At 45.2% G+C, this 27,343-nt stretch overlaps 10 protein-coding genes across 10 annotated transcripts; 4 read left to right on the forward strand and 6 right to left on the reverse strand.

The window, feature by feature from the left end:
- Positions 1-818: 818 nt before the first annotated feature.
- FA14DRAFT_109988 (uncharacterized protein) lies at positions 819-1,808 on the reverse strand (the record flags this gene model as incomplete). Its single annotated transcript, XM_025495901.1, has 1 exon — positions 819-1,808. A coding segment is annotated over one exon (990 nt), but the record flags the coding sequence as incomplete, so codon positions are not given.
- Positions 1,809-2,763: 955 nt separating this feature from the next.
- Positions 2,764-3,674, reverse strand: FA14DRAFT_133038 (putative 40S ribosomal protein S15; the record flags this gene model as incomplete). The annotated part of the gene is made up of 2 exons (XM_025496962.1): positions 2,764-3,157; positions 3,308-3,674. 2 exons carry the CDS (start codon positions 3,672-3,674, stop codon positions 3,072-3,074), a joined length of 453 nt encoding a protein of 150 aa, XP_025355368.1. The 3' UTR covers positions 2,764-3,071.
- Positions 3,675-4,176: 502 nt separating this feature from the next.
- FA14DRAFT_144684 (ribosomal protein 60S) lies at positions 4,177-4,780 on the forward strand. Its single transcript, XM_025497250.1, has 2 exons — positions 4,177-4,361; positions 4,436-4,780. The coding sequence occupies exons 1-2, from the start codon at positions 4,203-4,205 to the stop codon at positions 4,613-4,615; spliced, it is 339 nt and encodes a 112-aa protein (XP_025355369.1). The 5' UTR covers positions 4,177-4,202; the 3' UTR covers positions 4,616-4,780.
- A 186-nt stretch (positions 4,781-4,966) lies between these two features.
- On the reverse strand, positions 4,967-7,132 carry FA14DRAFT_178449 (uncharacterized protein; the record flags this gene model as incomplete). Its single annotated transcript, XM_025500849.1, has 1 exon — positions 4,967-7,132. The coding sequence occupies one exon, from the start codon at positions 7,130-7,132 to the stop codon at positions 4,967-4,969; it is 2,166 nt and encodes a 721-aa protein (XP_025355370.1).
- Positions 7,133-7,488: 356 nt separating this feature from the next.
- Positions 7,489-9,407, forward strand: FA14DRAFT_160389 (uncharacterized protein). The gene has a single exon (XM_025498652.1). It carries the CDS (start codon positions 7,645-7,647, stop codon positions 9,301-9,303), a length of 1,659 nt encoding a protein of 552 aa, XP_025355371.1. The 5' UTR covers positions 7,489-7,644; the 3' UTR covers positions 9,304-9,407.
- A 346-nt stretch (positions 9,408-9,753) lies between these two features.
- Positions 9,754-12,591, forward strand: FA14DRAFT_178451 (uncharacterized protein; the record flags this gene model as incomplete). Its single annotated transcript, XM_025500850.1, has 1 exon — positions 9,754-12,591. The coding sequence occupies one exon, from the start codon at positions 9,754-9,756 to the stop codon at positions 12,589-12,591; it is 2,838 nt and encodes a 945-aa protein (XP_025355372.1).
- A 47-nt stretch (positions 12,592-12,638) lies between these two features.
- Positions 12,639-17,718, reverse strand: FA14DRAFT_160390 (uncharacterized protein). The gene has a single exon (XM_025498653.1). It carries the CDS (start codon positions 17,241-17,243, stop codon positions 12,699-12,701), a length of 4,545 nt encoding a protein of 1,514 aa, XP_025355373.1. The 5' UTR covers positions 17,244-17,718; the 3' UTR covers positions 12,639-12,698.
- A 586-nt stretch (positions 17,719-18,304) lies between these two features.
- Positions 18,305-20,050, reverse strand: FA14DRAFT_121550 (gamma-glutamyltranspeptidase; the record flags this gene model as incomplete). Its single annotated transcript, XM_025496470.1, has 1 exon — positions 18,305-20,050. The coding sequence occupies one exon, from the start codon at positions 20,048-20,050 to the stop codon at positions 18,305-18,307; it is 1,746 nt and encodes a 581-aa protein (XP_025355374.1).
- A 481-nt stretch (positions 20,051-20,531) lies between these two features.
- FA14DRAFT_189082 (uncharacterized protein) lies at positions 20,532-24,218 on the forward strand. Its single transcript, XM_025501698.1, has one exon. It carries the CDS (start codon positions 20,604-20,606, stop codon positions 24,150-24,152), a length of 3,549 nt encoding a protein of 1,182 aa, XP_025355375.1. The 5' UTR covers positions 20,532-20,603; the 3' UTR covers positions 24,153-24,218.
- A 70-nt stretch (positions 24,219-24,288) lies between these two features.
- On the reverse strand, positions 24,289-26,940 carry FA14DRAFT_171766 (uncharacterized protein; the record flags this gene model as incomplete). The annotated part of the gene is made up of 1 exon (XM_025500353.1): positions 24,289-26,940. The coding sequence occupies one exon, from the start codon at positions 26,938-26,940 to the stop codon at positions 24,409-24,411; it is 2,532 nt and encodes an 843-aa protein (XP_025355376.1). The 3' UTR covers positions 24,289-24,408.
- Positions 26,941-27,343: the final 403 nt, after the last annotated feature.

Raw genomic sequence — 27,343 nt, forward strand, 5'->3', positions numbered from 1 at the left:
AAGAACTTTGTGAGATCAATGAATCTCAGCATGCCAGCAAGGAGGGTACAGTATATAAGAGATAGCATTGGAGATTCCACCACCCTCATTTCCCCATCACCACCACTACCCTCGTCATTTGGCGGGCGAGCCTTTTCTCCCATGGCTCGTCAACGTTGAAAAGACAGAGGAAGATTATTCTTTTTTGCCACACTGGGATTTTGGTCCGCTTGCTTTAATTTCCTCTATGCAGCGATTGGCCTATTGATGTCGTTGGCGACATCTTTTATATTCATATTTTCAATCCAAGTATTTTTAGCATCTTTCAGCAACTGCAATCGACATTTTATCATTCTACCTCACTACTGACTTCCTTTGACACCGGTTAAATTTCGTTTCTTCTCCACCCCTTACACACCACACGGATTTTCAAAAGACGGACGTGAAGCGCTCATCTTCCACGCTTCAGATTCTCGGTGAGGGTGAATCGAGATGCATTGTTCACGATCTCCTGTTTGCTTTTCAAGCTTGGCACGATATACACTGCTCCGCAGATGTATTGTGCTTTAAGGAGGGAAGAATGAACATTTGTGTATTGATCATATACCTCGTCGAGAGTCCGTAAAGGCAAAATCCAACATTTACTCATGGTAAAGGAGATGGATCATTTTTTGACTTTCTCTTCGCCATTCCCGTACAGGCCTGGCTCGCTCCGTAGAAGTTTCACACGCGCGGCCGCAAAGGTAGACGGGGGAACATTCGATAGCAATCAATTCATATAAAATACTGTAATGTACATGAGATCCAGTCAAATTTTAATCATCACCTTACATTCTATTACCAATCTTAGAACGCCAGCCGGGAGCACGTTCGAAACCATTCTTGCCGGATTGGAAGTCCATCATTGTTTGCATAATTTCTTCGCGACTTGTCATGACGAATGGACCGTGTTGGAAAACAGTTTGATCCAAAGGTTCACCTGCAATGACGACAAATCTTGCTTCTTGACCTTCTTCACCTGCATGTTCAATCCAAACACCGTTCTCTTGCGGAACAGTGGAAGGATCTACCTTTGGATCAGTCACCTGAGCTTTGTTGGACAAGACAAGAGTATTGTATTGTTCATATTCTTTCTGTCCACTCGGCGTACTTTGATCTCCGACCCGAACTTTGGCGGAACCGAAAGTGTAAATGAAGGCGTTGTAACCCGTGGGAATTTCTTGGAATATACGTGCTCCGGGATAGTCAAGAGTCACATCAAAGTACCAACATCCTCCACGATCTGGAGTACGAACGGGTGATTCAACTCCATGACTCTTTCCAGAAATCACCTTTACTTTCCAACCTTTACCTTCAGTTTCTTCGGGTTGATCGGCACGTGGCAATGCAAGAGGTACTTTGTCCTTTGAGTATTCTTGGTAAGATGCTTCGTCCATCTTGTGTTTCTCGGGCAAGTCTACCCAAAGTTGCAATCCATCAGGTGCAGGTAGTTTATTCCCGTTCTCATCTTTTCGCAAAGGCATCTCTGCATGCATCACACCTCTTCCTGCAATCATCCATTGAAGATCTCCAGGTCCGATTTTACCGCTGTGTCCCATGAAATCTTCATGTTGAAAGTATCCATCAAGCATATAAGTCACTGTTGTCTGTCCTCGGTGTGGATGATCTGGAAAGCCAGCTGAAGAGTCGCCTTCCGATAGATGAAAATGATCGAGCATAAGGAAAGGAGAGAAGTTACGAAGTTGTGGTGTTCCAATGCTTCTCCTGACCTTCGCGCCAACACCTTCCGCGGTTTCGATGGCGTAGACCTTTTTTACGACTTCCCGCGAGTATGGAACAACTGAACTGTGCACCGAGGTATTTCTGGTAGCATTTATTGCTGGATTTGAGATTGTTTGAGAAGCCATTTTTCGAGAAAGGCTCCTGAGCATAGAGTGAGTTTGATCGTATGTGTTGTAGAATAAGGTTTGTGTTTGATCCAATGTATGTTTGATCAAGGGATGATTTTGATTGATTGTCAGAATGAGTGAGAGCAAGACAACAAGGATCGAAATAAGGCCTCTTTTATACCCCATCACCTGTTTGATAGAAGGTTTGATGAAAGTAAGAAGGAAGGATGTAGAATGTCATGCTGAACTACTTCTTTATGCGGAGGAGATAGTTAATTGCAATCAGCCAACACTGGTGTGGTGCCTGATCTGTAAACAACACTTTTCGTGCGTATATCCGAAAAATCCACAAAAAATCCACTTAGCGCCAAAGACTGAATGCGATGTTACGCGCGTAGCAAAAGTAAGATCTCTCGCGCCCCTCTCAACAAACAATTATATCCACATCAATTCGGTGACACGAGAATGAACAACCGTCAAGCATCACCTTGACTTATCTGCTATTATAATTTTCGAGCAATGTCTAGAATATTGTAGATCGTACACTCACCCCTCATACTTTCAATACAGAGCACAGATGAATCAAGCTTTTCACCAGTCGAGCAACTTGATGAAACATTCAGCATCGACCTAAAGTTGTTGGCAAGTCGTCAGACTATGATCAGATTATGTCAAATTGACAGTGAACATCAGTTCAAAGAGGGAAGGGTTCGAGAAATCTGGAGAACCGGGCCTCGCAATTAAGAGCCAGAGATTTTCTTGACTAAAGATATAAAGACAAAAGTGAGAATACTCTTATTCGAGCAAGTGCCATGGCGATCACCGCCAAGTAGCCACACCTCTAAACACCGCTGATGATACTGTCACATTCATGACAGGTGTCATAACGGTAAAAATGCAAGGAAGCATCCTCCTTAACAAAGATCAATAAGCTATCATACCTTACGTGCACGCTAGCTGGCGAGACATAAAGTCATAGATTGAAGGTTTTGAATGTATATGTATGAATGATATGCCTGACGTAGAATAATCAGGCGATACTACAATCTACTGTCGAGCTTGAACGATCAATAATTGCAATGCTGGTGAAAGATCAATGTACATAAGCAAATGGATGCTTGAACAACCATACGCTCTTTTTTGGTGAGAATGTCGTAACCATAGAAGCGTTCCAAATTTCTCATCGAATCAGCAAAGAGCTGTTTACTTGAGTGGGATGAAACGACCAGAGGTGGCACCGAGACCGGCACGTCCGTGGCTGGTTGGGCGGTATGACATGGAGAATTCACCTGTGAAGAGAAAGATTTAACTGTCAGCATTTCTGTTTTTTGTGATATCACGCAAGTCTCTTCTTCATTCATCCCGTTTCTAGTAGTATTTCGTTTGAATCGTCCCAAGCAAACTTCCGTCTCTTTCCCCATTTCGAATGCAATACATACCCAAGTAGTGACCGATCATTTCAGGGCGGATATCGACGTTGTTGAAAACTTTACCGGAGTAAACACCGATTTGAGAACCGCACATTTCTGGAACGACCAACATATCACGCAAGTGTGTTCTGACAACGGCTGGCTTTTCGTTGGCAGGTGCTTCCTTCTTGGCCTTACGCAATTTCTTGATCAAACCCATAGGCTTACGTTTCAAACCACGAGAGAAACGTCTACGGGCACGAGCATGGACGACTTTCATGAAGTCCTCGGTGGACATGTCCAACAAAGAGTCCAATTCATATCCACGGTAGGAGAACTTGCGGAAAGCTCTCTTTCTCTTGAGCTCAGCAGCTGCTTCGGCGTCGTAAGAATCCATATTGGGCTGTTGTGATGGTGACAAGTGAAAGGTTTCAAAGGTTGAATTGATTCAATTCACCAATTGCAACTTCGCGCCTTTACTGCACTTGCACTGTCCTAAGTCAGCCTTTCCTTCTTAATCACTGTACGCAGGCTTTTATTATCAAAGGCTCTTCGCGCGCATGTGCAGCCGCCGCTGCAGTTACAGTAAAGCCATAGGCGAATGACCCAGCACGCGTACAATTTCGACCAACAGTGGTATTGTGCCATGAATTTATTGTTCAACGCTGCGGATGAGCTCTGGTACACGTGATGAAGATGCATTTTGTGAGCGTAGGCAGGGATGGGAAGCGCAAGAAGCTTTTAGGATGCAACCCTAGTGTCAAGGCTGTGAGAATTTGGTCAATTAACAATTCGTGCTTTGTCAAAGCCTGTCTCGTAACCATCAGCCCGTAAGTCTTCCATTTCAGGACCAAAGCTCTCATAGCGGATTTACGGCTTCGGCACACTTTCTCTTTACACCAAAACAACAAATTTATCAATCAAAATGAAGCACATTGCTGCCTACCTTCTTTTGCAATTGGGTGGTAAGGAATCCCCTTCCGCCGCTGACATCAAGACTTTGTTGGACTCCGTTAGCATCAGCGCTGATGATGAACGCCTCGACAAACTCATCTCTGAATTGGAAGGCAAGAACATCAACGACGTACGTATTATATTTGCGGTGATTGATTATATTGACATTGATGCTGACTATACTATTCTTTCCACTCTTTACAGTTGATCACTGAAGGTTCCGAAAAACTTGCTTCCGTCCCATCCGGTGGTGGTGCTGCAGCTCCTGCTGCCGCTGCCGCTGCTGGTGGTGCCGCCCCTGCTGCCGAAGAGAAGAAGGAGGAGAAGAAGGAAGAAGAGAAGGAAGAATCCGACGATGACATGGGTTTCGGTCTTTTCGACTAAACGTATTATCGAATTGCACTTTGACACTCTACGATATTTACCGACAAAGACCATTAAATTTGTCGAGCATTCGTTCAAAAATGCATTCGGTTCAAAATCATCTTTTGCTTTCTCAACATGTACTTCAACTCATATGCTGTTATAGTAGTATGCTTCTCACCTCGGGCAAAGTTTCATGTCGATGTAGTTCAATGACATAATCTCTGTTCGACTAAACGATGTCTGCGATTGCTGAAGTTGAGGTATACCCCGATTGTAAGATTGGATTTCAGAGAGATGCTGTTCTAGTATACATGTGCACATTTTGCATAAGGGAGTAAAAATACATGTTGGAATTTTATGCAGCTATCTTCAGTCCTTCAATTGCTCTGTTTCTATCTCCTCAAATTGACTCCAAAGTGCGTCCTCGTCATCTAGATCTTCTCTAAAGATCTTTTGAGGAAGTGGATGAGTAGGCTGGGTTGAAGACTGCGACTCATTATCTTGAACGATTTGTTGTTCTCTAAGCTGTTCTTCATCATTGCTATTTGTTCCGTCAGAATCACTAGCACCGATAGGTTGTTGATCGATTTGTAGCGCAGCTTGGTCTAATCTTCTTTGCATTGCTTTATCTAATTCTTCTTGCCCTTTCTCTTGACGCCATTCACAATCTTGTCGAAATTCACATTTATGACAGCGCCACGACTGTTCAATCGTGACTCCTCGCATTGAACGTTCGCCTTTCCACAATAACATCATATCGTGCAAGTGATTGTCTAGTTGGATCGGATTATGATAGAAATCTACCGTACCCAGAATATTTTTGTCCGATGGTGTAGCTTCAGGCTCGGTGTCATCTGTTTCCCTTCGTTGTGAAAGGGGAACGCTAGGTGAAGAATCTGGAATAACAACACCATTATCACGTAAAACTTCGTCTTCAATTTCGGCTTGACGAACGTCATCGTCCACACCAAGTTCTAGGGCGATCGCTACCACTCGATCTTCTGCGTTTTCTGACTTGCTTTCCGTCTCTGCAGGGGCGGCTTCCTGCTCACCATTCGAGCCATTTAGCCTTTTTGAAGAGCGAGATGGTTGCTTTCTGCGCGCCTCTGACGCATACTTACTCTTGGGATGAAATTTTCCTTTTCTCTTACGGTATGTTAAACGAAGATGATGCTGAATGACTCCAGAAGCAGTGAAATCCGCAGCTTTCCATCTCATTCCTTCTTGTGCAGACTTTGCTAATTCTGACAAAGTCTCGCTCAGCAAAGCAGCGATAGTTTTCAGTGTGCATACTTGATCTGATGCCAAAATTGACAGGTTGAACTCGTTCAAAAGTCCTTCTGCATCCAGGATAAATGCATCCGAAAGAGGTAATTGTGCATCGAGCGATTGATGTGCGAACAAATGGGCAAGATCAAAAGGTGTTGCATATTCGTCTAGCTCCAGGATTTCACCTTCTTTCGTTGAAGGTTGGGCAGGTCTACCGCCTATCATGCCGGAGAGCAATCCGTCAAAAAGACGCTTGTAGAGCATACACTGTAGCCTTGCAGGTTTTTGATCCTGCACAGGTGGTAGAAGCCTGGCCAATCGAGTTTTGCTATCTTCAAGGAAGTATCCATACCTCTCTTTTGGTTGTTCAGCTTCATCAGCATTGATTGTAGTATCGGCGTGTGCATCTTTCTTGCCACCAAAAAATGCCATCAAATTTCCCTGCCCTGTCTCCGTCCCCTTCTTGTGGGTTCCTAGGGACTTTTTTGGTGACTTCTTAGGGCCTTTTGATAGTGCTTCTTTTCGACGCATCTCCTTCTTCCACTCCTCCTGTGATGAATATTTCTTTGTTCCATCCGAGACGGTTATTTGAGAGCTTGGGCCATCTTGCTGCTGCAGAGGTGTGAAGAAGTCTGAAAGCGTTTTGGAAGCCGGAGCTTGAGCTTCTTTCTGAGCCTCGTCCAGATATTTGTTCAGCCGCTTTGTCAGAGGTCTCCGATTAATTTCATCAACTACACCCATCACCAATTCACCATGTACAAAACCGAAGATTGGAACTTCTCTGCAACATCCACTGTCGAGCAAGGTCTTCAACCCCGTGATTAAACGCAAGATTCGCAATGCCCATTCATCCTCTCTGGTCGTTGTTTGGACACGAACTTTGACAGGATGTATTTCCTTCTCCAGCTTTTCGTGTACTTTTCTACCTCCTACAAGGACCTTTTCGCGTTGCTGTGCGACTTGTTTATCAGGTCTGAGGATATGACCACTTGGCGTTTCGATCTCTTTTGGTCTTTGTGAGACGGGTAGGTGCCGTAAACCCAGGATCCCATAATGGAATGCATATTCGCACCACAATGGAGAAACGAAGTCTGTTACAGAGAGGTACTTCTTTGCGTCTCTGTATTGTGGAAGCGTGCCAGGCGTCTGAATTTCGATGTGAGCTCTTCTTGCTCGTTTTCTTGACGGTTGTGCTTCCTCTTTGGCCATCTCTGCTGCTTTTTCGCTCACGTCTTTCCCTTCTTGTGATTCGACCATACTAGCCATTCCTCTTCGAATCACGAATGTATGCCATACATTTTCTGTTGATTTATTGCTCTTTGTTAGGCTATGTATTATGCTCCAAGCTGATAGCCGTGAAAGAAGAGTTGGTGGCATAAGATGAATGTGAGTGTATGCTAACTTCTGGGGGTGTACAACTTTATATCTTCTCTGACATGCTCAGCCTTTATATACTGTGTTGTTCTCCACCAAACGCGTCTCGATTGCATAATCAATCAATCCGAATATCCGGGGCGTGTCTTACTGAAATTGTCGATTGCATTTAAGAAAGTCGCCTATCACTTTATAGTCTTTGTACTTTATTCTCGTTGTAGTGAATCGAATCAAATGTATCTCTATCCCAGAAATATCTTTAATTGCTCTAAGTGACTTTTAGAGATAGACTTGCAAAAGACTTCTTTTTGAGTCAACAGACGTCCGTGCCAATTTCCGGACTAGCGTACTTCTCTCTACTTTCTTCTCAGAACCACCATCATTGGAAGTGTTGCAATGATGCCATGACATCAAATGAAGGAAATGTTCAAGGGAAGAGATACGATGCATCCTCTGAACTCTTGATTGGACCCGAGTCTGAAAGGATCAAATTATCCGAAATTGCAAATGATCCCATCTTCGCACAGTGTCAGAAAGTGCCAACTTATTCAAAGGCTTTGACATCAACAGAAGAAGAAGCTTTGGCGAGGAGATGTTCTGTATACGAGCTTCAGAAAAAGGTCAAGGAGACTGTAGATGATAGAAAACTAGCATCTGAACTTCGAACTCGACTTCTCACTTGGGTAGTAGAAGGTGTACCTGAACACGCAGATACATTTCGACGGAAGCGCAAGCGAAAGCAAAATGAACAAACGTCAGATGTGACGGAGAATGAATCGGATGATACCCTTGAGAATGCCACCTCGCACGAGGTAGAGCCAATAAGAGGATTGCAATCGCTGCAGAAAGTCCAAGACTCCGTTCCGAATGCGTTCAAGTTTATGGCCAATCCTGCTCTCGCCAGTGCATATCATCAACAAGGAGGTCGTTCAGATGGATCCGCAATTGTAGCACCGACTCCGACTCATCTGCTGAAAAATATCGAATATCCTTCCTCTGTGATTGAAGCTGTAAGTGAAAGACAGACCAGCGATGGCAAAGAAAGCCGGCCTTTTATCCTTGAGATCTCAATCTACAGCAGACCACCTCGCGGTATGTGGGCAAAGGAAAAGTTTGATAGGATCGTACGTTCTGTGCCTGATTCAGGATACCATCTAGAAGAAGAAAAAGAGTTTGAGGACAATTCTCATTGGCAAGATGGCGAGAGATTTGAGATTCCCGAAAGGACAAAGCGAGGACCTCAATCTATGTTTGGCAGATCAGGCCCGTATGAATCATTGCAACTTGCACAAAAGATCGAGATTCGTAGTGATGCCACTTTGAAAGACCTTCGAGATGGGTTCTATTGTAGGATGGACGATATTCCAGAATCTGTCAATGAGTCAGAAAAGTTCAAAGCATGGAACAAGCAAGTCGCCGTGGGAGATTTGAGCAGTGCCGCTCCACAAATGCACCAGTATACCGGTCAAAAGCGCAGGACGGATAGCTGTTTCTTGATAGAAGATGTCTTATACAGCGAGTATGCTGGCCAAGACGCATACGCTTTGCTACTTTCAACACACTTTTCGAAACCAAATGAGGACGGAGCACCTCCCCGAGCAAGTGCAAGTGGACAGAGGATGGAGGATGTAAAGATGGACTCATTGGAGCTTTGTACTGGCAAATTGTATTGGCTCTTACATCAAGGCAGCTGTGAGCATGTTTGGGTCATTGATGTGATGAGATTAGCCCGAGAAGAAGAATGCAAGCGACCAAATTCCGAGTCTGTCACGACCTTTCTTAGGAATGATTCTGCAGTCAATCCGATCGTTCGATGGTCACGACCAGTCAAGAGGGAGGAAGCTTTCTTGTTTGGTCCATGTCAGATTTGTGATAAACGACCGTCAGATATGATTGTTGCTGGGGGTGGACGATTTCGTCCTTTGAATGGAAAAGAGACATGTAAGGGTTTAGGAGATGACAATGTTGGTGTATGCGAGTATTGTTGGTATACCTTGAATGGTGACAAGGTGGAAATTGCAGGGGCCGGTGGAGAAGGATGGTCAGTTATACCACTGACGTAAGAACATCGCTCTTTTTCTGTATAGTATGAAATTGTATCTAATACAAAAGCCAGCTCGAGAAAAGAAGCAACCATGACAACAATCAAGATTCCTTTGTTTTTAGCCCTGTCTGCATTGCGCGAATTCTTTACCCGCATTGAACGGCGCCATGCAGGCTGTACGGTTACAGTGTGTGCATGCAGAATTACAACACAGTTTCACTTTTAGCTGCATTTCTAGTATGAATTAAACTTCATTTGGTTTGATGACGATTTGGAAATTTGATGGCTGCTCAAATTTGACTTCTCACTTCCATTATTCAAGATTGTCATATACCAGACTTTCTACATATCAAGCTAGGAAAGTATATGTCGAGGAATTCATGCGGAAATGTGGTATTGAATAGATGTCGGTTACGCAGTACATTCACATCATGCAAGATTAAAGTATACATCAAGCACCTTTGCAGCGATGAGCTCTGTTTCGTTGACATCGGCAATGGCTAGAGAAGGCAATCCTAGTCAAGCAGATAGCTCAGGTGTTTCCTTTGGTGCTACATCTCCTACATCATCGACAGGATCATCAGCATCAACAATAAATGCAGCAGGGGAAAATACAAACATACGTGATCAAGAATCTCAAAACGATTTGAGTAATGATCCAGCATCATCGCTTTCTACATCTCCCATTTTCGATTGGCGATCACGATCTGTCTCTGCTCCTGCTTCTAGATCTTCATCGTTCGCCAAAAATCTCGATCAGCTTGCCTTTCTCAATCAATCGGCACACAGGTTTCCCGTCACCCTACCTTCTGTGCCTAGCAGCAATGGATCGCATGGAACAGAAAATACCGAGCGGGGTGGTCCATCGCCTCAAAATAACATGTCAAGCCCTACCGTAAATCCACAACCCATCGCAAGTAGTTCAAGAGCAAGAACGATTGCTAGTCGATCTACGCCTACTTCGCCTCATCTATCTCCTGCTCTGTCTTCTGCGTCAGCGTTTAGCAGATCAGCTGGAAATCCATCTCTTATGAGCGAAGGAATACCGACCCGGCAAACTTTTGCTGACTCACGCCATTCACCCGCAGCAAGAGCAAGAGCTGCTCTTTTCTCGCCCGGATCAGGATTCACTCCGGCTCATGATCAGAGCATGACCAGACCACAAAATCCAACACAGCGAGCTAGAACGAGTGCTGCCGAGAGCAGTAATGAAGCCACACACTCTGACCATGTCACACCCTCGAATGGAAGAGCAAGAAGGCAGCGGGCTAGATCAACTTCGGCAACAGAAGCTGTGAACGATCAAGCGGAAGGTCGATCACGAGCAAGCTCTGCGAGTGCAGGATCAACTTCCTCACCACATACGAGACCACAAAGGGCAAGAGCACAATCTGCTCGTACATCTCCAACCCTTACGAGTACACACTTGTCACCTAATACAGCATCCTATAACCCAAATCTACAAATTTCAACTGCATTTGATCAAGGCCCTCACCGAACGAATTCCGTTCCTCATTTTGCACAATATTCGCCGGTGATATATAGTTATGGATATCGACATTGCGATTCACAGGGTGGACTGGCACCAACAGCGACTGCTTTTGTGCCAGCTACACCTGCTGATTTGAGCACGATCGGTGGATATTTTGCTCTTCCTCCGGCAATGTCTGCTTTCCCAGATCCGATGAGCCTTTCGCCTAGGGAAGCGGACGAATCCCCACCGCCATACACGCCAAGCGAAACAAATTTGAGAGCAATGAATGTTCAAATGCATCCTCAAAATGCTGCTATGATTACCAATAGATCGGAACATTCTTCAGCACTCAGTCGTTCAGCTAGCGGGAGACGTCAACCTGCTGCACAAAGACCAGTTCAAGATCCAGAAGATGAAGAAGAGGATGACAATGCTCTGTCTTTCTCGACAAATGCAAGAAGGAATCGATCGATGCATCAAGGTGCGTCACAACTTGCAACTTCGACAAGCAATGCTCGTAGTGGTCAACCAGTCTCTGTACGAAGTGATGACGAAACAGAAACGGAAGTAGAACGAGGACCAGAAAGTCCATCGATGCGGAGCAATGAAAGCTTATCATCTCCTGTAGCCCGTCACAGAGTATTGGAGGGTGAGCCCTTAGCCAAAGAAGAATGGAATTATATCGAAAGGTTGGAGCGGCCGTCTAAATTACGTCAATTCGTATTGATGTATTTGGTTTTACCTTTGCGTTTGCTTGCCACTGTGCCTGGATTAATTGGAACGTTTTGGTTGATGCGAAATGCATTTGTTGTTGGTTGGAGTAGTTCGATGTTATGGAGAAAGCCGATCGAAGGAATGCAAGCACAACCTAGCTCATTGGAATTTGCTCTCTCGGCTTTGTACAGTATGACAACTGCTTATCACGCTTATTCTTTCACCACTTTGCTGTTACGACGTTGGTTGCATTATTACTCCCTTTTACCATCGCTCATCAGATTGATCGCATTGCAGGCTCTCTGTTGGCCTCTGGTACGATTGACGCTGTATACTATGGGACCAAGAAATCCCTTACCAGCTTGGATCGTGATCTCTACAACGACGGCCTGTAGCGATACGATCGCGCGTTGGGTGGTGAGCAATATTACCGATGAAAGTGACGGACTTTCGAATGCTGCTATGGGCATTGGTGAGGGCACAGGAGCAAATGGAGATCTCTCGGCGTACAATAAAGGGAGGTATGGCAGGTACGGCAGCGGTAGCAGGATTGGACGATCATCAATACGCTCGCAATCGTCTACAATTCGAACAAAATCTCGTGGTGGGATCGGAATGGCATTTTGGCGTGCAATCATGGGAGCGCCACCACGGCAAAGATCTGGAAGGTTAAGTGCAACTTTAGCAGCGGCAGAACATGGAAGACCACATGGACTAGTAACTGAAAGTGAAGCAGAAAGTGATGCGGAATCATTCATGTCTCCAACTCTTTCACGTACACGATATATAAACACTTCTTCATCCTCTATCAATGCTACCAGACGATTGGCAGAGTTGCGCAGACGCCGGAATGGAGGAGAGGCTCTGTCTCCCCAGATGGATCCAGCTTCTGAAGGTTTGACAAGTGCAGGAGAAGGTGAAGAAGATGATGAATTGGGCGATTTACCCTCTACACTAGATCGAACATTGGCCGCCAATGCACAACACAAGAATATTGAAAGAGTTGGAAGGATTTTCCATTGGGACGTTGCTATTCGAAGGAATGTCTTGCCAATCGGCATTTTGGCTTATATGACCATGTGGGTTCTGTTGATCGAAGATGTACGATTACGGCTGTGAATGAATATACCCATTAATGATTGAGGCTCACGAGCATTGTATACAAGGTGCACAGATGCATTGGGTAATTATAGTACATTAGAAAGTCTAGAGTATAGATGGATTCCTCACTTTTTCGTTTGAGCAGATTTACTAGCTGATGATGCATTTGGAGTTGAAGGACTTGCAGTTTGAGAATTCGCATTGGCATTGGTATTTCCACTGGCTTTTTGACCTGCCGCAGTTGCTGCTTTTACAGCAGCTGCAATCGCTGCCGTATTCACTGGTGCAGCATTTGTTGCACTACCACCTGGAGTTGTCGAACCTGCTTTGGACGTATTGGGTGCAGGTCGAACGTTTGGCTGAGATTTGTTCGCACCGCTCGTCTGAGCTTTGGCTGGCGTTGACGCTTTTCCCTGTTTGTTTGCCGCCGTACCAGTTTGAGCTTTGTTGCCACCGTTGGTATTCGCAGCAGGTCTGGCTTGTGTGGTTTGTCCTTGTGCTTGTTGCCCAGCAGGTGGTCTTTGTTGACCTTGCCCTGCACCGGCGGCGGGTCTTGCCTGTTGTTGACCAGCAGCGCCAGCAGCATTATTGTTCGCATTCACACCTCCTCCAAGATTGATATTATTCAGACCACCTTGTTGTTGTGCTTGACGGAACAATTGTAATGCAAGAGTGTTGATCTGTTCAGGTGTGAAAGCAGGATTGTTAGCCAACGTTTGCGTGAGCGTTGCCTGCAAAGCAGCCAATTGAGGAGGAATTGAAGTTCCCCCTGTTGCATTTGCAGGCCTCTGAGCTCCACCTTGTGCATTCGCCGTTGCAGCAGCATTGGCCGGCATTCGTCCTGCTTGATTGGTAGGAGGACGTGCCGCAAAGTTGATCGCTTGTTGACCGGGCTGTTGTTGTGCCGTTTGGCTTTGCTGTTGTGTTTGACTAGCAGTTGCTTGTTGAGCAAATCTCTGTTGAGCTTGCTGTTGTTGCTGTTGCGTAGGCTGACTTTGCTGTTGTCCTGTTTGAGCTTGTTGTGGCATTTGTGGTCTTCCTTGCTGTTGTTGTGCTTGCAATTGTTGCATCAATCTTTGCTGCTGGGCATGCAATTGTTGTTGATGTTGTTGCTGAGCACTCAATTGCTGCTGTGGCGTCGGAGCAGATACGGGCACCTGTGCTTGCGTTTGCGGTTGCGATGGTGCCTGGCTTTGAGATCCTTGTTGCTGTTGCGCTGCCTGCTGTTGCTGTTGTTGTGCGGCTTGCTGAGCAGCTTGTTGAGCTTGAGCGGCAGCTTGCTGTTGTGCTTGTCTTTGTTGCTGTTGCATAAGTGCGAATTGGCGTGCATTTGCTTCATCACGATCTGCTTTCATCAAACTCAATTGTTGTGGAGACGGTGTCAAGCCAATCTTGATCTGATTGTGGGTCTCATGACTTTGCAGGTTCACTTGCTTCGGTTGTGCAAAACTTCTTTGTTGCGTTTCTGCTCTTCGCTTTGCACACTTTTTCATCACCTCTGTGATGTTGGACTTTCGAAGCTTTTTGCGTGATCCGTCATACTTTAGGCCAACCTTCTTCGTCAACTTTTCTCGTTTCATAGCCAATGAGTTAGTAGATTGTCCGTTCTGGGATCCATTTGCTTTTGACTCATCAGCCTTTTCAGTCAAGAAAGATGGCGGTGGTGGAGCTTTACCCTCAGAAGCTGCTTGTTGAATCCTTTGATAACGATCATAACAATCCCATGCTTCACGATAATCGGTCGGCACACTCAAGCGAGTTGCATTGAACAGATCCGAGATTAATTGCCAATGTTGTCCATACTGCTTGATAAGCGACAAAAGATAATCATCTTCCTCAGAAGTCCACAAAAATTGCGTAGCCCGTGCTTCTGCATTGGCAGGTGCAGCTGGAAGTGGCACGGTAGCGGCAGCATGACTTGTATCACGAGAAGGTTTATTGGATTTGCGGGTAAACAAGACCGAACCTGGAACGGGCGGTGCATCTAAGACCTCAGGTGCAACACCTTTAGATGGATCGGCCATTTGCGCAGCAAGATTCCATTCTCCTTCTTCTCTCCATCGTTCATGTGCACGATTGCGAGCAGGTTGAAGTGTTGATACGAGCACCGGTTTCGAGTCCATCAATCGGCTCACATGTGTTAGACGTGGAGCCTGATTGAGGCTTCCGTCATCCCATCTACGATCACCTTTGCCAAATTGAGGCGCGGCGGGAGCATCGAATAGCGGCAGCTCTGGGAACAGGGACGACAGGTTCAACTGATCCAAAGTGATACGTTCACCTAATTCATCGGTAGATATACCCAGCATCTCTGCTAGAGCATTGCTATCCGTATGCTCCAGAAGTGTGACAGGTGAAACTGTGGTCGCGACCACACCCAACGAGAAGATAGGCGCCCTAATGCTTGCAGCAACATTAATTGGAATGTCCTCAGACGTAAGCGTAGCATTTTTGTTGTTAGACTCAGCTTTGATACCACTTACACCTTGTTTTGCAGGGTCAGACACGTTGGAAGGGATTTGATCTTTCTGATGTGCATCATTAGTCAAAGCCGGCATATGAGCAGGAGGCAGATCTTTATGGACAACCTCCACAGGCTCATCTGGCTTGTCGCTATCGACCAATAATCCAGTTGCTGCTTCCACTTCACCATCATCGTCTTCACCTTCAGCGTCCATGTCGTCCTCACCCGGAGCGTCTTCTTCTCCGTCAGCATCAGCATCTGCGTCGATATCTGCGACAGCATCGTCAACAGCTTCCGCAACAGCATCTTGATCCTCTTCTGTAATAGCTGCATCTTTTCCTTTTGGATCTTCTTCCATCGCAACATCCTCCTCTGCATCATCCTTTTCTGCCGAAGCATCCTCTTTCTCAGCTATGGCGATGTCATCATCCACCTGCTCCTCTTTTGCATCTATGTCCATCTCCCTTTCGTCCAGATGTCTGATCGGTTTTGCTTTAATGGTCATTCGTGCTCTAGCTTGAGGCGATTTAGCACGAACATAATCTCGAGCAGCATTTGCCAACTTAAAAGCAACAGCAATCTTCCACCTCCTCTCTTCTTTGAAATCTGTCTGCATCCATTTCAATTCTTCCAATAAGTGATCCCAATGTGCTTTTCGTACTACTGGTCCTTTTTGTTTCTTGGGTTGTCGGAAACTCCATAATCCTTCAGACTTCAATTTCTCGATCTTATTCATCGTCCGGATAAATCTTTGTTCGGTAAATGCAACTTTCCAATCATTTGTTAACAAACACTTGTCTGCTTTTCCAACCAAACCTGCACCCGGACTTGCCCTTGCTCGTACTGCCCATTTGTACAGATCCACACCACCCGCTCCAGCAGGTCCAGCAGCTGGCGGAACGCCATTCTTTGCCGGCAGTTGTGGTGCTTTACGATGGCCCCTATGATGAATCGCTCCACCGCCAACACCCACACCTGTGAATCGTCTGAACGGATCTGGCGGTAATGGTCTTAGTGAGGATGCATATGTGACCGAAAGAGGATTAGGCGAAAGTACTTGCAATGTAGGATGAAGCGGTGATTCGCGTGGTCCAGATGGTGGAGAACCATGTAAGCCCGACTGCGATGCATTCAAATTCGGTACGGTAAGAGCGGTAGATTGAGATACTATCAACTGTGAATCTGCTTGAGAACCTGCATCAGCTTGAGTGGACTGTGTCTGATTTTCAGCAGGCGATCCTGATGCTTGTGTTGCTGCAGGGACATTAAGCGAAGCGGAAGGTGGCGAAATGAGTGGTGAAGTAGGAGAAGCGGTAGCCAACGGTAGCGGATCTGTCGGAATCGGTAATTTTGGCACAACATTTACTGCTGGCATCTTTGGAACAGCAGAGAGAGGTAGAGATACCGGTATTGCCGGACTTGCTAGAGGTGTTATCTTCTTTTGTCGATCCAAAGGTTCTCCCTTGATGGGCGTATTTGCTGGAGGTGGCATGATCTTGTTCTCTCCTAGACTTGTAGCTTGAGCAGCACTCGCAGGAGCTGCTGCATTTGAGCTGGACGATGAAGAAATTGATGTCCTTCCATGTCCGATCGAAAGATCTCGCGCTCTAATTGGTAGCTTCAATGTTCGGTTTCTGGCGATATCCTTCAAGATTGCCTCTCTTGCTTCGTCTAATGTCGGTATATCAAGATCTTTGATCGTTTTTCCGTCTCGTATGTTATAGGTTTGTAGCATGTCTCGGAACTTTGCTGACTCCGGATCTGTCAATTCAAATTGATCATCTGCCGCTGGGATAGCAGGACTACCGTCCATTTCAAACTTGTCATTTCTATGAAGGGCAAAGCATAGTTCTTGTAGATCCCTTTCGTGTGCTTTCACCAAAAGATCGATTCGATTGTGTGCTTCTTCTAGTTTTCGCTTTTTGAGTTCGTCCAGTGTCAATTTACTTGAGCTTGCTTGACCGAAATATCCATCACCAATCACTGAAACGTTTCCATCAGATCCAATAATGTCATTTGAAGTGATCGTCGCTGCTGTCATACTTGCTAAGCCTCCTCCACTGTTTGTCTTCTCATTTCCTCCCCCAGCCGCACTTGTGCCACCTTTTTCTCCACCGCTAGCACCACCACCACCTCCAGGCCCTCCTCTAGCCGAAGTCGTAGGCGTCTGAGGTCGCGATGAGGGTGTAGAACTGGCGGATGGCATATCGACAAATGAAAGGGAGAGAGATGATCGAGAATATCCTTTCCTTTATATCGCGAATCCTTAGTTCATCGATATACTTTGAAAGCGGCTACCCGTGGGTATGCAAATGAGTTTAAATGACCACAATCACCGTTATCAACTCTAAAGCGGATCCGATGGCGATGGAACGAGAAGTTTTTTTTTGGCGCGGTCGTATGATTGAGTGTATGCTCTCTTCTACGCGTATGTATATCCGACAAACACCTTTACGCTATACTCAACAGCCAAAAAGGTTGAAATTTGAAATCGATCGACAATCCAATCAATCCTCTAGGGCTGGAAGGCTGTAAAGCGTGCCGGTGTGTGGATGGCAGGCTGAATTGGTGCTGTGTATGATGATGTCGAGCCGGATTGATACAGGAAGACGTCTTTTAATTTGATTCTATCGACGTATCCAATCTCTAATCAAGAAAACAAGGAATGAAGATGTGATGATGGAAAAACGCGTCTGAGAAAAATCATAATTCAATAAAAATCAAATCAAATCAAAATTCCCTTAGCGTCCGTCAGTCTATTTGAGTAGATTTGATAATCCACATTTTGTATTTAACCTGCGTATACTAATTCACACACTCTAAGTGATGATGATCAGACAAAATCAAAAGCCTTTTATTAGGATCACCTGTGTCAAAATTCAACACCACTTCCCTTCGTATCTTTGAACCATTCTTGTATCGCGAATCAAGAAGCTCAGGAATAAGCTTTGGTACTATTTTTCGCTCTTCTTTCCCTGCCACCTTATGATTACTGGGAAGCAGTATCGAAGCATCCTTGTCGCTGGCTATGTTTCGTGTGATATGTAAAGGAAAACATGTCTTTAAGGAACGCTTATCCGGAACTAGTAGTTGAGTGTATCGCGAATGCCTTTGATAAGTTGCGGAACGATGATTCGAGCAGATATTTGCATCATTATGAGCTCCAATTTTGTCACATCGGAAAGCTCAGTATCATCTTTCCACAAAGGATGTTTAAGGATCGGACAACGATGCAATTAAAGGAGGAAAAAACAGTACAGTATATTCTCAATAAGCAGCAGCAATACCTCCCTTTCTAGAATCACTTGCAGCAACAATAGAACGATGCTTTCCGGGTGTATTCTTAGCCATAACAGCTTGTACTTCCGCATAAGCCATATCAATGTCGAACATGGAAATCAAATGACCACGTTTACGCAATTCTTCAATAAGTTCCTCTTCTGCCGTACTTTCGATACTGACTTCAACAGGTAAAAGTTGATGATGAAACCTTGGCCTTTCAATCGCAGCAGAAAGGTCCATACCCCAATCTAAATTAAACAAAACTTGTGCAACCGAACCATGAATACGTGAACCACCTGATCCTCCGATTGCCATCAAAAATCTTCCATTCTTTTCCTCAACAATCGCTGGCGAAGTACTACTCAAAGGTCTCTTGCCAGGTTCGGGATAATTGTAAGGGGATGGGTATAAGCCAAAAGCGTTTGGAACGCCAGGCGTAGAAGAATCGTCCATTTCATCGTTGAGAATCACACCTGTGATTGGATCCAAAACTCCACTTCCAAACGGTAGATTTACCGTGCTCGTCAATGCAACTGCCATTCCGTCTTCATCAACTGTGCTCAAGTGCATCGTCCCATGTGGTGATTGAATATCGTAAAGCGGGTCGTAGTATTCGATTGGGTGGGTATGGTTGTCATCGATTCTAGATCGAACCCGATCAGCCTCTTCCAAGGTTGGGATCTTATCAATCACTTTCAAAGCTTTCTTCTTCAAGAATGCTGGATCTCCCAACCGTGTACGTTGAGCTGCTCCAAACTTCATTGCTTCGATCATTCGATGGACATTTAAGCCATCATGCGCTCCTCTAGAGATCCAATCCTTAAATCCGCTCGTCACTTGTAACAAAGAGAGTAGGATTGGACCTGAAGTAGGGGCAGGTGTGGTAAATACCCTTCTATCGTACCATTGACCCTCTACTACATCACGAACTTCTACTTGATAGTTTGCTAAGTCTTCAGTGGTAAGAACACCACCCATAGATTGCGCCTTGTTCACCATAGATTCTGCAATCGGACCATGATAGAATACGTCCGACCCGTTGCGAGCAACAGCTTTCAGTGTTTTTGCTAATGCAGTTCTTTTGATCTTTTCACCTTCTCGTAGGAGGGTACCGCGGTCTTGGTTCACAAACACTTCTGACCAATCAGGGTCGTCTAGCATCTTTCCACCAAATAGTTTCAACCGTTTGTCCAATTCGGGTGATACCCATGTGCCTTCAGCCAGTTTGATACTTGGCTCAACAAGCTTGTGCCATGGTAGTCTACCCCATCGCTTGTGGGCTTCCTCCAACCCTTTCAATTCACCTGGTACACCTACTGCCAATCCCCCCCATCTGGCCGCATTTGGACGACCTTCATACATGGTTGGATATGCCCCTGCAGGTGCTGTTTCCCGGAAGTCTATTGTAGTCTTTGTACTGCAGTGTTTGAGACCATCCTTCTTTTCTGATTTCGAGCAAGATCTTGGAACACGTACGATCATGAAACCACCACCTCCGATACCCGAACTGAACATATCAATCACACCGGTACACAAAGTTGAAGCGATTGCAGCATCAACGGCGTTACCTTTTTGCTTGAGGATGTCCACTCCGATGACACTACATCTTTCCACTTCTGCTGCAACTGCACCTCGCTTTCCGGTAACGAGTTTTGCACGGTATCGTCTTCCAGAACCGAATCTAGGATCTTGTCTATCTATATATTCTTGTATTATGATTGCAAGTAGCATTGCAAGCGTGAACAAAGCAAGTAGGGATGCGAGCAACTTGACCATCAGCTTGGGTAATCCGTTCCCTCCTTCTCCATCATGATCAAACGATAGCCAACTTGTTCCATTTCTTTGTCGATTATCCCGTCTTTGATTGGGTGAAAGTAGGGGAGCACGTTCGCTGCTGGATTCCATTGTAGAGTTTCCGGGCAAGTTTGTATTCGTACGCCCTTGTGATTGAGCTCTCGTCATAACGACTGCTTTTCAAATGAATGACATCCACTTAGATAGAGAAGATGAAAGTAGCTGAGAAGGATGAATGCGTCCCGCTTTTCATTCCCTTCAGGGGAAGACTTCTCTCCCTTCTGGGTCTATACGCCTGGAGGGTTTTTCCGCATTTATCTCCATGCTTAGCTTACCGATGCATACAAATGAAAGCACGCTTAAAGGCAGGCACTGACGGAGATTAGGAATTATTTATTGCCTAGTAAAAAGTGTTGCTCTTCCAATCCATCCCGTACCTCATAGGTGGGTTGACAGCATGAATGGTTGAACAAGTACACTGTAAGAGGATATGGAGATCGATCATGCAGAATCACCATCATCGTTGAAAGAGCTGGTGGAGGTGGCAGCAATATTGTGTGGTCAAAGAGATGAGAAGAAAATTGGAAAAAGAACTGAAGAGAAGAGCGAGAGAGAGAGTGTGAAGGAAGTGCTCAAAAGGCGATTGGATCTATATAACGAACGCATTGGGGAAGGCTCACAGATTCTAGGAGAGAACATTGATAATCTTCAACGAATCACAGGTGAAGAGTGTCTACTTGTACTCGGAAAGATCAGCGGAGCACTCAACCAACAAAAGCACGCTTCTGCCACTTCTTCCTCATCTGCAAGCAGTGCTTCCATACTTGGCTCGCGTGATAGACAAACGCTCAAAATATTGATTGATATCATCAACAACTGGAACTTGACTCTTCTTATCGCTTCATACGACCAAGCTTTAAGTTGCTCTCGTCCAAAGTCTTTGCCAAAGCTGCAAGAGATCGAAGCGGAAGAGGAAGCAACGAAACAATCTGCAGACAAATTGAACAATGCCAGAACGTCATTATGGGAATCGATCTCGAGGCTTGATCATATATTCAACGCATTTAGCATAGCAGAAGATCTATATGTAATGCGTACTCTACTTTACGAATCATGTTCTGTCAACACGCTAGCAGGAGCAATTCGAATCGGATGGGGACCCGTACAGCTTCCTATTGCTAGCCGACAACAAGAAGATGCCATAAAAAAGCAAGGTAGAACGATTGTGGCCCACCTCTTGAAGGGTATGACAACTTCGACGGCTTTGAAGATACTACCCGCTGCTGCGAATATTGGTGGATCGGGTGCAAGATCACCAACTGCCTACTTTGTCAAGCCAATCACAGAGATGCTTTTCTCAGCACAACTACTACGACCGGACGGAGTAAGGGCACTTCTTCGAAATACGTTTCCCAGCGAAGAACGTGGAGTGACCAAAAGGCTGGTCAGTGTTCGTCATCTGCTAACTAATCCTCCTGCTCAAATGCCTCTGCCCGTATTTGCTTTGCAAATCATTCCTCGATTGTTGGAGATCGTGGGTGAACTACCTGGCGATCAAAAGGAAATTGGTCAAGAAGCCCCAAGCGTGCAGTCGTCTTCAGCTCAGAAAAATGCAGCTTGTTTCGCACTTTCAAGATTTTACGAATTGATCCCAACGGACACCTTTCAGCTATTGTGCTCACATGTGCTCGAATACATCAATCCGAAGATATCAAGTCAGACATCGCTAACGGAAGGCAAAGTCGCTGCCACGGAATCACAGATAGTAAAGGCTATCACATTGATCAGTATGATTGTAGAAGAATCGGGACCTTCTTCTGGCCTTATCTCTGCGATTCTCAAGCATCTTTCTATCCCGCTTTTTGTCTTTTATTCTTTCCTCAAAGAACAAGCCACGCCAAGCATTCAGACCATTGGGCAAAAGGGTAAACAGAGACAGATGGATCAAGTGACAGATACTATTTATGAACTTCTGATCACGTATATGCGCCTCGCCGATGTGGACCAAGCTATAAGAACCTTTTCGCCAATGCACAAGGGTGTCTTTGCACTGACCGGTAAACGACTAGGAGTGCTTTCGACTGAGGGGGGTGGGGACGACTATCTAGTACCACAACTACGGCGGGACAGTGATCAACAATTGGAGATAGTGTGGCACAGTGGCGACAAAGACGATATGAATGACGATGATGCCCTGGAGGCTCTCAATAAGCTCAATCTTCAAGACATGAACATTGACATTCAGCATGATCAAAAGGAGAAAGAAGAACTGCCGCAAATTCCACATGCATTTATGGATGCTTTGAAGCTGATCCCATCGCCCGCTATCCTTTCCGATCTATTGAAACGCTCTGAACGTAAATCTATTGCCGCTGCCATCTTTGTCGATCTGCTAGATGCATGCGCTTTGTCAAAACAGCGCACACAAACGATCATAGGATCTAATGGTCTTTCCTCACATTTGCTCTACGTTCAGTGTATGCTGCAATTGATCGATACCTTTGGATCGCAAATTTTACAAGATCAACCTGATAAAGTTTTGGAATGGATCGCTTTTATGTTAGATAGAAGAGAAGGACAGGCTAAAAGTGTGAGATCCGAGCAAAAACAAGAACCCGAACAAGGTATCGAGGAAATTCCGTTCATACGCCCAAGTCAGGCGTCGTCCTCAGCAATTTCAGATTTGCTGAACGTCAACAAGTCTGATGATGGCGCGCAGAATGAACTATTTACGGATGCAACACCAAATGAAGAGGATGTAGAGATGATTGAAACGGCGTTAAACTTGCTCTTGTCATTGCTTGAAGGAGATCCAAAGATGACCTTAGAGTCGTATTCGATGCTAAAAGTGATAAGCGCAAAAGTCGATGCATTGACATCTCACACGAACGATGACATTCGACCGATAGCAAAGGAAGCTTCACTGGTACTGAAAGCAAGACAATCATCGACGAAAGTCAATCCTGCAGCGCAAAATCACGATCTCCTATCCGATCATGAAAATGCGATAGTTAGAGGAAATGAGATGTACCAAGAAGCATTGAAGATGTTACAGGATCCAATCTTACCTGTACGTGCACACGGTCTGGTTGTATTGAAAGACCTGGCCTCACACGGTTCTGCGAAAGATGATACAAAACAAATATTGATGGATCCAGCTTTGATTCCGGCAATCTTGGATATCTTTGTTCAAGCAATTTGCGATGATGAGAGTTTCTTGTACCTTAATGCAGTCAAGGGACTATCGGAAATGGCAAACGCAGGCGGACGGTCGATGATTCGTAGATTGATGTTAGTCTATTTGGGCGAGCGAGAAGCAAAGGAGACTCTCACACAAGCAGAAGTAGATAAAAGATTGCGTATCGGTGAAGCATTATTGCAAGTAGTACAAAGGTTGAAATTAGCGCTTACGGCATACACAAGCGAGATTGTTGATCCTTTGCTAAGTGCAATCCGAAATAGCAAACTGTCGACAACATTGCGATCGTCTATGTTGTCCATTCTAGGATCTTGCATCGAAGCTTGTCCTCAAGCGATGGCGCTTCAAGGTCATGCCAGATCAATTGGTGATAGTATGATGGATCTTCTAAGCATCGAACTGGATACCAAAGGTCAAACAACGCAAGAGCAGATGGATGATGCAACTTTGACTGAAACAAGGCTGCCACAGTTCCGCAGAGCAGCTCTTATCTTGCTTTCTTTGCTGATCCGTGGAGCTGCTTTGCAATTGGAAGCATCAAACGAAGATCAACAAGCATCTGCATGGCAAGAAGATATTCCGCAGCTAACCTCTCTTCGTATGCCTGGCGGAGGAACACTTTCTTCAATAAAATCGAAAATTGAGAAGGGTAAGTCTAGTGAATCTAAGGAAACGACACTCTTATTCGAACCGAATCAGATCAAACGATGTGAACAGATCGTTGGGTACGTTGCCCAATTTGACCGTGATGCGTTGGCCCAACAACAAGCAGGCGTAGTGATGCAAGATTTAGAAACGTTTAAATTGTACATTATTCATACTTCAGCATCAACACTATAAAGAAAACGTTGTATTAAAGTGCAATCGCAAATCGTGTATGGTATTCGCGAATGTCATTAGTAAAAGAAAGAATGGGAGAGTAAAGACAGTTCTTTGATGAAAGAAGGGGAAGGGTGCAAAAATGTGTGTTTGCGCTTCCTTCCACAAAACAAAACAAAACAAAACAGGAAAAGGAAAGGGAAAAAAGAAATCGAAAAAAATGCTATAAAAGACGAGAATACACGGGAAAAAAAAGCAAGAAACAAAGGCGAATCAATCAGCCACGAGATTGATGATCGGTCTTCTTTGTTTTGGATTTCTTGACATCTAAGCCTGTTCCATGACCTCCGCCAGTCTGCAAGCCAACGTCGCTTTTCCTGTCTTTGGTTCCTTCTACATGGCCAGTCATTTTTTCTTTATTCTTGTGTTCGAGGTTAAGTTTGGTTGGCTTATGACCACCGCCGACGCTGCTTGATAATTCACTTTTATCTTTATCAGAACCGTGATTATTTGTTGCATCTTTTGAGGTTTCCTCCATCTTTAACTTTGCCGCATCACCATCACCTCCCAACAAATGAACTCCTGTGTCTGAACTATCTTTCTGTGTACGTCCGTTTGGCAAATCGCTGGGTGCTTCTGATTCACTGTTACGCTTCTCGATAAGTGAAGCAGAACGCTTCCTTCGTTTCATTCCTTTGAGATCACCTCCAAATTGTTTAGAGAGTTGATTCATCAAACTATTGACCTGGCCATCAACTTGCTTACTATCTTTTGAAAAGTCATTTGTTGCTTGTTTCATTGACTGTTCAGCCTCTTTACCCATCTTGTCACCTTTGCCTCCGATAGGTAATTGCTTCATCTCCGAACCAATCTGGGACTCCTCCTTCTGCAATGCCTGAGTGATCCCATTGGTAAGACCACTAATATCCAAACCATCACTACCACCTCCACGTTTGATTGGGAGTGGTAAAGAAGATGTTAGGCCAGACAAAGGACCACCTTGTCCCAAAAGCGGAAGACCCTCTGTCAATCCGCCCAAGCCTCCAGAAGCTCCAGCATCAGCATCAGCATCAGCGTCGCCTTCGGAATGCTCATGCTCTTCAGTATGCTCATGTTCGTCAGAATGCTCACTTCCATCTTCATGCTTATGTTTACGTTTGATTGGTAAAGAGCTTGTTAAACCAGACAAAGGGCCGCCTTGTCCCAAAAGCGGAAGTCCCTCTGTCAATCCATCCAAGCCTAAAAGTCCTCCTCCAGATGCACTACCTTGCTCTTGTTCATCAGCATGGTCATGCTCTCTATGATGCTCACGTTTAAGACCTAATGGCAAGTCAGATGTCAAGCTGCCCAAACCACCGCCACCTTGTCCGTCTCCGCCCAAGAGTCCGCCGACCAAACGTTTGATTGGCAAGTCTTTTGTTAAGCTTTGTAAAGGATTGCCATCTTTGCCTCCTTTGCCTCCAAGGAATGGGATGTCTTTCAAAATATCGCCACCGCCATCTTTTCCACCTCCAAGGAAAGGAATATCTTTCATGATGTTGTCGCCACCCTTTCCACCTCCAAGGAAAGGAATATCGTTAAGAAGGTCACCGCCACCTTTATCACGTTTAAGACCTAATGGCAAGTCAGATGTCAAGCCGCCCAAACCACCGCCACCTTGTCCGTCTCCGCCCAAGAGTCCGCCGACCAAACGTTTGATTGGCAAGTCTTTTGTTAAGCTTTGTAAAGGATTGCCATCTTTGCCTCCCTTGCCTCCAAGGAATGGGATGTCTTTCAAAATATCACCACCTCCATCTTTTCCACCTCCAAGGAAAGGAATATCTTTCATGATGTTGTCGCCACCCTTTCCACCTCCAAGGAAAGGAATATCGTTCAAAAGGTCTCCACCACCGCCGCCTTTATCACGTTTAAGTAGTCCTCCTAGACCGCCTAAGCCGCCGCTTAAGCCGCCAGTTTGCGCTGCTGGTGCGCTTTCACTGTCACCTCCTACAGAGACTGGGCTATTCGTCAATAAAGGTGACCGTTTTTTTTCATTGCTACTGTCTTGGATGTTGACATCAGTACTATCATGACGCTCTGTACCGACTCCATCTCCTGAGTCGTCATCAGAACTCTCTCTGCCGCCATCAGTACTTTTTCTGCCACTATCAGTGCTGTCCTTGTTGCCGCCGTCGCCTCCGACTCCACCGGTTTGAAGGCCAGAACCGGATTTACTATCACCTCCAATCGAGATTGGGCTATTTCCCACTAAAGGAGACCTTTTTCGTGAATCGCTGCCATGATAATTGCCGTTATTTCCGACAGTGCCAGTTTGCAGACCAGAACCGGATTTGCTACTACCGCCAAGCGAGACTGGACTATTCCAAACCAAAGGTGAACGTTTTTTACTGCCAATACCACCAGTACTTGTACCAGGAGCAGATTTACTACTACCGCCAACAGCGACTGGGCTATCAAAAAGCAAAGGTGAACGCTTTTTGCTGCCAATACCACCAGTTTTTGCACCAGGAGCAGATTGACTACTACCGCCGACTGAGACCGGGCTATCAAAAACCAAAGGTGAACGTTTGCGAGTGTCTGTTAAACCATCGTAAAGACCGTTGGTATCAAGAAGATTTGATAAACCATCTACAGTATCACGACGTTTTAAGCCTACTATACCTAAATCTCCACTTAGTACGCCACTTGTTGGTCCAAGATCTTGATTTACATCTTTGCGTTGCAATGAAGTTGCCGGTACAGCATTTGCTCTTGACAATGTTAATGTGATCAATGTCACAGCCACCAAGAACCTCCAATGTGTTGTCATTGTACGTGTGTATGTCTATGTGTGGATGTGGATGAAGGAATGTTTGTTGTTGTTGTTGTTGCTTGATGAACCAAGCAACTTTTGTCTAGAGAGGGAAAAGAATGACAAAAATATGGGTGGGAGGGAGAGATTACTTTTCAAAAAATACATCGGCCTTTTTATACATTTTCATGTCTTCTAAAAATGTTGATAGGAACATGACGGTGGCGATAAACTCCTTTACCATTTTGTCCTATCGCTCCTGATGTCGGCTAAAGAGAAATAGAATCATCCTAAGGAAGGGTCTTTACGGTGACTTTTTGTTCCCAAATGAAAGGAGAGAAGCGGTTTCAGATTTTGCTTTCAAGTTATATTGAGAGGGAACTTGGACCGCGCTGTTGACACATGGATCGCCTATGACATC

The sequence above is a fragment of the Meira miltonrushii genome (assembly GCF_003144205.1).
Source record: "Meira miltonrushii strain MCA 3882 unplaced genomic scaffold FA14scaffold_2, whole genome shotgun sequence".
In the NCBI taxonomy this organism is placed as follows: domain Eukaryota; kingdom Fungi; phylum Basidiomycota; class Exobasidiomycetes; order Exobasidiales; family Brachybasidiaceae; genus Meira; species Meira miltonrushii.